General features: G+C 28.6%; 1 protein-coding gene across 2 annotated transcripts; it reads left to right on the plus strand.

Moving 5' to 3' along the window:
- Nucleotides 4,268–6,205, plus strand: LOC107618264 (putative FBD-associated F-box protein At5g56820). 2 transcript variants are annotated; one of them, XM_021112260.1, is made up of 5 exons: nucleotides 4,268–5,216; nucleotides 5,315–5,458; nucleotides 5,550–5,664; nucleotides 5,774–5,847; nucleotides 6,113–6,205. In XM_021112260.1, exons 1-4 carry the CDS (start codon nucleotides 4,332–4,334, stop codon nucleotides 5,815–5,817), a joined length of 1,188 nt encoding a protein of 395 aa, XP_020967919.1. In that variant the 5' UTR covers nucleotides 4,268–4,331; the 3' UTR covers nucleotides 5,818–5,847; nucleotides 6,113–6,205. The 2 variants fall into 2 exon arrangements, with proteins under 2 accessions (XP_020967919.1, XP_016175764.1); XM_016320278.2 differs by having other exon boundaries at nucleotides 5,550–5,847.

Genomic DNA, 8,941 nt, shown 5'->3' on the forward strand with positions numbered 1-8,941 from the left:
CGAAGTCGAGTTTATGCAAGTCGGGCCTCGAGCAAGCAGGTAATTAAGTCGTGTATTTAAAACTTAAATCTCAAAAAAGTGGCACTTATTATGTCTTATGCTATTTTTACAACTTGTTTTTCTCAATATGATTAGGTTGAAGAAGTCAGCTGACTCGACGTAATTTAATTGACATGACATTTCGTTTTTTTGTAACTGTTCGCGTACCTTTTCAGTTCCTTTGATAACTGTGTAGTATTTAGATCATGATAAAATTATTTTTTTCCTCCTCTTAGGTAGCGTTTGTTTTTGGGGGCAGGACACGGAGACATGGACAACACTTATTTAAAAAGTGTTTGGAAGGAGAGACATGGACAGTGGATATATTGTCTCCGAGACAGTTTTTTATACTTTTGTGTCTACTCTTTCACGAAGGACAATGATGGACACGAGATTTGGAAAAGTGGACACAGACAATTTTATAAATTTTGTTTTCTTTTTTTTTTCACTATTACCCCTTCTTATTTTTCATATTGTCTTGTTCAGAGATACTTTTTTCTTATTGTTCTTCCTCTATCTCTTTCTTTTCCAGGTACTCTCTCCTTTCTGTAGAATTTTTTATTGGGGGTAGATAATTCTTTTCTTTTTATCGTTTTACTTCAATAACATTTTAACCTTATATTATATTATTTGATTTGTAATAATACATATTAATAATAAATTTTAAAATAAAATAATTATATTTATAAATTTTATTTTAATATAAATACTAATATATTTTTTTATTAAATTTTTTGCCTCTTCAAATATTTTTTTCAAATTCCGTTTGTACTCCTACGTACTTTCATTTTTTATTAAATTAATTTGTATTGATGTAGAAAATTTAGAATCACAGGGCTATTTTAATTATTTCATATAATATTTTAGTCTTGTTCATGTGTATCCAAACATAATACTAGACATTACATTAGTGTCTTGTCCATCGTATCCAAACACAATACACAAAAGATAATTTTTAGTGTCTTCGTCCTATTGTCTCCGTTTCAGTGTCATGTTCTGTCCTGTCTCTACAAACAAACGCAGCCTTATAGCTATATAAATTTGGTTCCTTTTCCTATTTTTCTTTTTCCTTCATCTTCTTTGCACAAACTTTTCTTCTTCTCTAACACACGGAAAACTCTTCTTTTTCACTAAAGCTATTCTTCTCTTCCCAACTTTCTTTCTTTCATGCAAACTTTGGTGTTGCCAAATTTCAGGATCACACTTATAGTATTTCTCTGATTCTTCTTCACTTCAAGGTTAGTGCTTTTCCCTCCTTTATGTATACATTCGCATAATCATAGAAAAATTAATTTTAGCGAGATAACAATATGGTATTTAGTTACCACATGAGTATTTTTATATATAAAATTATTAATCAATTATGTATAGTTTCTGATGAAAATAATATATTCAACATGAATATTATTTATTAGGTAAAAGATAACAAATTGACAAAGAAAATTAATTACAATGAGTATATTTATTTTAAAAAATATTTTTTTATATAATACTATAAAAAATATCATGGTCATCCTGAATTACTACATATTCAACTTCCATCAACAGTGATAGAATGCCTAAATTGAGACATTTTTATACTATAATATTTGTCAAACAAACAATTAATGAAACACTCATCCATACATTCTTATTTTGAGTATATTTATACATAAAAAAATGTTGAAATAGCAAAAGTGATAAAAATGATGTTTTTTATAATTTTGTGTGGCTATCTATATATAGAAGACCATAAGACTATGATTATCTAACAAAATTAATTTTATTTATTGCATTCAATTAAGTAAAAAACTATCTTATTTTATTTTAGTCCTTAATTCACATGATTTAAATTTAGCTCAATATATATGATTTGATTTGATTTAATTATTAGTGAAAAATATATTGAGAATCTATTTTATGCATAGATTTGTTATTTTAATGATTAATTAATTAATCTAATTAATTAATTAATATATATAATTAGTATAATTAATTTGATTTAATAAATTAAAAAAATAAATTAAAAAATACTAACAAAACATTAAAAGAAATAAATTAAAAATACTACCAAATCAATTTGATATAAATTATAATAAATTATGTGATATTTAAATATCTAATCAAATCAATTAGTTGATATAGTTGATTTATCATAATAAATTGTATTTAATGAGTTAAAAAAACAAATCGTTAAACACTCTCGTAAGCATGCATGTCACGTCAACTCCATCATTAAGTGCAGAAACCTGATTTTTATATAATAGAATAGATAATAAATAGAATATATGAGAATATGATATGAGACATATTTTAATTATAAAATTGGTATCATATAATAGATTTTTTCTAAATTCTTATTGTTTGTTTGTTGCTAATTTTTACGTAATTACTTAATAATTTCCACCTATGAAACTATCAACTACCTAATATTATGATTTAATTAATAAAAATGATGACATTAATATTTTTTCATAAATCTTGTTATTATTTATAATTAGGAAATAGCCATAAATAAATTTATTTTCTTAATGAGTGTTAAATTTGTTATCAAATTCTATATTACCTTTAGAATTTTAGCGTAATTGAGTATAATTTTTATATTTTGAAATGAATTTACTCAAAAAAATTAATATGTAAATCACATTATTATTACAAATTACTTTTTTAACATAATTAGTGGTGTTTATTTGAACCATTAAATTTAGCTTCTAATGATATTAAAGTCAACCTATTTTATTATCTTGTGCCTTCAAATAATTTACACGACTAACATAAAAATATAACAATTGAAAAAAAAATCATTACAATAATGGGTATATTCATTTTAACAAATATTCTTCTATCTAATATATACTATAAAAAAATACATTGGCCACTTTGAATTGCTACAGGTCAACTTCCATCCACATTAGTAGAATGCTTAAATTGAAATATATTCATAACACTCATTCGTACTTTCTCATTTTAGGTACATTTATATATAAAAGAAATTATACATAAAGAAAAAAAAAGAAGAAAAAAAGAAGAGTTGAAATAGCAAGAGTAATAAAAATTATGATTCTTATAATTTTGTGTGGCCATCTATATATAGTAAATCAGATAACTATGATTATCTAACAAAATTAATTTGTATTTATTGCACTCAACTTGAATAATTAAGAAATAATCTTATTTTAATTTAGTTTTTAATTCACATGATTTGAATTTAGCTTAATATATATTATTTAATTTGATTTGATTTAATTATTAGTTGAAAATATCTCAGTTGTCTGTTTTATTCATAAATTTATTATTTAATGACTAATAAATTAATCAAATTAATTAATTAGTACACACAATAAATTTGGTTTAATAAATTAAAAGAATTAAATTAAAAAATACTAACAGAATATTAAAATAAATGAATTAAAAAATATTACCAAATCAAATTGGTATAAATTATAATAAATTATATGATATTTAAATATTTAATCAAATCAAATAGTTGATATAATTAGTTTATCGTAATAACTTGTATTTAATGAGATAAAAGAAATAAACCGGAAAACACTTTCAGAAGCAAGTCACATAAGCTCCATCGTTAAGTGCAGAAATTCGATTTTTATATAATAGAATAGATAGATTTTTATATTTCAAATAAGGTTTAATTATTCTATTGGTCCCTATACTTTCATCAAATTTTTAATTAGGTCCCTATACTTTTTTTTCCTTTCAATTGGGTCCCTACACTGCTTTAGTTTTGTAATTAAGTCCTTCCTAGTGTAAAAAATATTAGAGTTAACTGAACATTTCTTCACAAATTAAAGGTATTTATAATTAAAAACTTAATTAAATCTTTGACCGCATGTATTTTGGTAAAAATATTATGTTAATTTTAATATTTTTAATATGAAAAGGATGTAATTACAAAATTAAAAGCAGTGTAGGAACCCAATTGAAAGGAAAAAAAGTATAGGGACCTAATTGAAAATTTGGTGAAATTATAGGGACCAACAGAATAATTAAACCTTCAAATAATATCTATATAAATTCTAACTTAAAAATTTTAAAATTAAAAAAATCTAAATTGTTTATTGATTTTTCAAAATTAAATAAATCAACTCAAAATAAATGATAATAATTTAAATTTAATAAAATTAAAAGATAAATTCAAATCATATATCATATAATACCATTTATAATAATCTTAGTCAAATCTATATAATCAAAATCAATGAAACAAACACCCTTGATTTTTCTTTAAAACCTAAACCCTGGAGTTGAGTCTAACCCTCTCCGGAGACAAACTTGAGAAAGCGAAACCATCAACCATGAAGATGGATAGGATAAGTTTCTTACCGGACTCTATCCTTTGCGACATTCTCTCATACCTCCCAACAAAAGAAGCTGTATCCACCGGTATCCTCTCTCGCAGGTGGCGCCATGTTTGGAAGGATCTCCAAGTCCTTGACATAGAGGATAGAGCCCCTTGGTGGACTCCGGAATGGGAAGATCGATTTTATTCGTATGTGAAAGCTATTTTAGCTCAGCGCAATACAGATTACTCAATTCAAAAGTTCCGCCTCACTTGCAATATAGTTTCAGAGAGTCTCATATTAACATTGCTTGATGCCATCATTGGGCCCCATCTTCAAGAACTGTATCTCAGCATTGATCCGGTGTTTGGAATCAACTTGCCTAAAGCCATACTCACTTGTCCATCGCTCAAGTCCCTTGTTTTGAAGCATGATAGTTATTTGGATTATTATCCAGAGTTTCCAAATGTTTATCTGCCATCCCTCAAGAACCTACACTTGGATACCATCTATGCCGACCCCAGCAAGCTTTTATCCGGCTGCCCTGTTCTTGAAAATCTTAAACTCATTGTATCGAGCATATCCCCAGATAATAGTAAAGTTTATATACCTACAATCCAGATGCCTTGCAAATTGAAAAGTTTAATCTTTGAAGATAACATGTTTTTTTATGGGATTGGCCATCGTGTGATAGACACGCCATCTCTTGAATACCTCCACATGAAAATAACGACCCTCATGAACTCTGAGCTAAAGTTTTCTTTTAGCAATTTCACTAACATGGTGGAGGCACATCTTGATATTCTTCATGTCTCTATTAAGCATGTCGGTTGGGTGCCCCGCCTTTTCAATGCACTCCGCGAAACAAAATTCTTGGCATTGAAAGGTTACACAGCACTGGTAACATGCTTGATGTAACTCCATTATTTGAATTTGTAAATTCTAACTATAATTATGAATTATGACTTATAATTGTTATGTACTTATCTTCTATGCAGTGCTTATTTAGTGCCCCAGCTTTCAAATTTCACCGTTTGCTCAATCTAGAGCTTGATGTTACATGTTTCAACACAAACTTCCTGCTAAACTTTCTTCATAATTCTCATGTACTTGAAACTCTTGTGATTCATGATATTTCCAGGGTATGAATACATTTCAATTTAAAACTAGTGTCTCTGTTTCTTTTTTGTTGTTTGCCTGAGTCTATTGAAAAGTTTTATTTTTTGTTATCAGGACAAATATTTTCATCCGGTGGAGTATGATGGGCCAGCACCACCAACCTTGGTTCCCAATTGTGTGACGTCACATCTCAAGAGTTTTGAATTTAGAGGATATGAAGACTCTGCAGGTGAGCGTGAATTTATTGCATATCTTTTACAAAGAGGACTTGCTTTGAAGACAGTCACAATTCATCTTAAATATGTTTTCAACCAAGAGACAAAGTACGATATTGTCAGGGAATTATCTGCTATACCAAAGGGCTCTGCAACATGTCAGCTAAATTTCATTGACCAAAATGCTGTTGAACATGGTATGAATTCTCACTAACTCTATTCTATAGTTGTTCATTGATCAAAGGTGTTATCATGTTACAGCCTTAAAAAGTTCTAAAAATTATTCAAGTTGAATAACTGTTGGGACAATTTTAGGCCAGTGTGCTACCTAAATTATTAAAATATTTGTTGATGCTTATGAATAAATTTGTTTGATGCCCTGAAAACATGCACTTGAACATAGTAGGAAATTTATATATGCCGTTTAATGCTTTGAGTTGCATACATCAATTTGTGATGCAGGTTGATGGCAAGTTGGCAACTCTACACTTTGGTCAACTGCAAAACGATTTTTGATGCATCATGACTAGGATATGAACCATGTTTTTATTTTTTCTTTTCTGTGAATCTTTTATTTGCTTAATATATTTTTTCCAATAACATGTTTTTTTGATGCACTTTTTTGCAAAAAGAGGCAGAGGTAATTTTTCATTTAGTTGGTATTTTTGGTATTCATTCGTTTACTTGTGGGTCATCTTTAAAAGAAACTTTTTATTATTTTAAATCAAATTATGTTTGGAAACAGAAAATTATCCCTTACTTCTTTTTGTTTTAAATATATATCAGAAAATGTCCAAACACATATGGCGAAGATTTTTATCGTTGTTATATTTGGAGGATTGTAATCATGCTGATTATTTGTGTGACTTTAGAGTTGTTTAAGTTGCTTAACACTGAATCAATGTTAGGCCAGTCTCCCACATTAATTCTTAATTTTTTCTGTTGATGTCTATGAATACTTCTTACAAAAAAATATGTAATTTGGTTTGATGCCCTGTTTTTTTTTTTTCTTTTTTTCTTTTTTTCTGCATGACTTGTAACTAATTGTGCACATATAGACTGAATAGTGAGTTAGTTAATTGAGTTAGATTTAGACTAGTTGTATTTATCTCTAGCTAGCAGGTCCACTTAGATAGAGTATATACATAAAACGTGTAATGTGTAAGATTGCTGACCAATCTTTTGTTCATATCCTCTGTAATTTTTCTCTCTAACACTAATGAGGATCAGAATACAGAACTTCCTCTCTTCCATATTCCACTCTTGAGTAACACACGGTTAAAGTACTCGAGCTAATCAAGGTCACCTGGTCTTAATGTTTCTGATTGTTCCTTAGTATGCTTGTCCTAGCTTGAACAACTAGCTGAAGTAGGATTTTTTATTGGAGAGATACATTCTTGTTCTATTTAATTTTTTGGTGGATTTTGAGGAATAGAAATGATATCTACAATTCTGATGATGGATGAGGTGCTAACAAAGTAGTAAGTATGATCCGGAGTTCAGCTTGAGAAATACTTGTCATCTTTAATATGCACATTTTTTATCTCTTTTTTTGCTCTGAGTTAGAACTGGAAGACTTGCATCACCTTGATTCAAAGGACATCTAATCACTTAACTGATCTTATAGATAAAAATGCTGCTTCAAATTTGGAAGAATATGTGGAATGAATTTAGCCTTGAAATGAGCTCCATCATTTCATTCGCTTAGATAGGCACTAAGGCAATTAATTTGGCTTAATTTTCTCATTTTTTCTGTTTTCTTTTTCCTTTTTTGGCGGAAAATTGATGGATATGGTTGTCCTATAGAACCCTCTTTTTGAAAAGTCTTCAGTTTTAGCCAACACTGCAATGAAGATGAATTTCATGCATGAAAGAACAATAAACAAAAACAAGCATATAGAAGATGGAACCTCTAAAGTGCGGTCCCTTTGGTGAGTGAAGTTTGGTTATAACTTATATAAGAAAAGGCCTTTTAAAAAAAAGTCATGTCCATTGTAGTTCAATGCAGGTATAACATGATTTGATGATGACATAGAAGCTCTTTTGGAATCAATTGGGCTTGACATAGGTATTGTCCTCTCTAAATTTGGCAACTTGACATCTTATCATTTGCTCCACATGGGGTTGAACAAACATGTGGCTGCTTTCCAAAATATGTATGATGAACTTGCAGGAAGTGAAGCATTCATATTGATGATATATTGGGCCATAGGTGTGTCACTGTTTAAGTCAAATGGTCAATAATGTTAATTTTTCAGCAGAAAACAGAACATAGACATGAAAGAAAATCAATTTAAAGACAATAACAAAAGCACAAAATCTCCAAAGGTATATGTTCCTCCACAAAATGAAGCTTCATTTCTCCTTTACCATAAACTTGCTCTGTTTTCAATCTAAGATATCTACTTCTTTAGCAATAGAAAACAATAACAATAATAAAGCATTTTATCTAGCATGACATTCTCCATGGCTTGTAGAGAGCAAGAGGCAAAATCATAGTTCCAATCTCAAAATAAAATCCCAATTCATTGTATGTATCAATGGAACAATTTGCATTAGCATGGGAAATTTCAGTACAAGTACAATAAAAACTGATTCATGTGGTATTTTCCGATCATGCACTAACACAATAAGCAGATGGCAATTAATACAAGTAGTAATTTCAAAATGTTTATTTTATCTCTACAATATAAAAGGATATTTTACATCTCACAATATTATATTATTATTATTCTTGGGCACAACATTTCTCCTTTCTAAAGCCACACAACCTATAATATTACTACTCAAATGAAACATAAATTGCATTTCCATTTGTCCTAATCAACTTCTTCAATCTTAGGACCAGCACCATTGTTGCCACCAGATGAAGCATTTCCATAAGATGCACCATCTGCACCACCTCCCATAGGCACATCACCAGCACCACCACCACCTTGGTACATCTTGGAAATTATTGGATTACACAAACCTTCCAACTTCTTCAACCTATCTTCAAATTCATCCACCTCAGCCATTAATAAGGAGAGAGATCACACTTTACTAAATAATTGAAGAAAAAAATTGAGAAAATCTATTCTCTATATATAAATCTCTAAAATTTTGTTGTGATGAATTCATAAATTCTTTTAGAAAATAAAATATTAAACAAGTTTAAGAAAAAATTGGGAAGGACAAGGACTAAATAAGTAAAAAAAAAAAGTATCAAATAAGTTGTGGAGGAATTAAAAATGCTAGAATTATTCATAAAGATTTGTAGCTTATGATATTATCATTCATCTTTTACCATTG

This window comes from Arachis ipaensis, chromosome B09 (assembly GCF_000816755.2).
Source record: "Arachis ipaensis cultivar K30076 chromosome B09, Araip1.1, whole genome shotgun sequence".
NCBI lineage: Eukaryota > Viridiplantae > Streptophyta > Magnoliopsida > Fabales > Fabaceae > Arachis > Arachis ipaensis.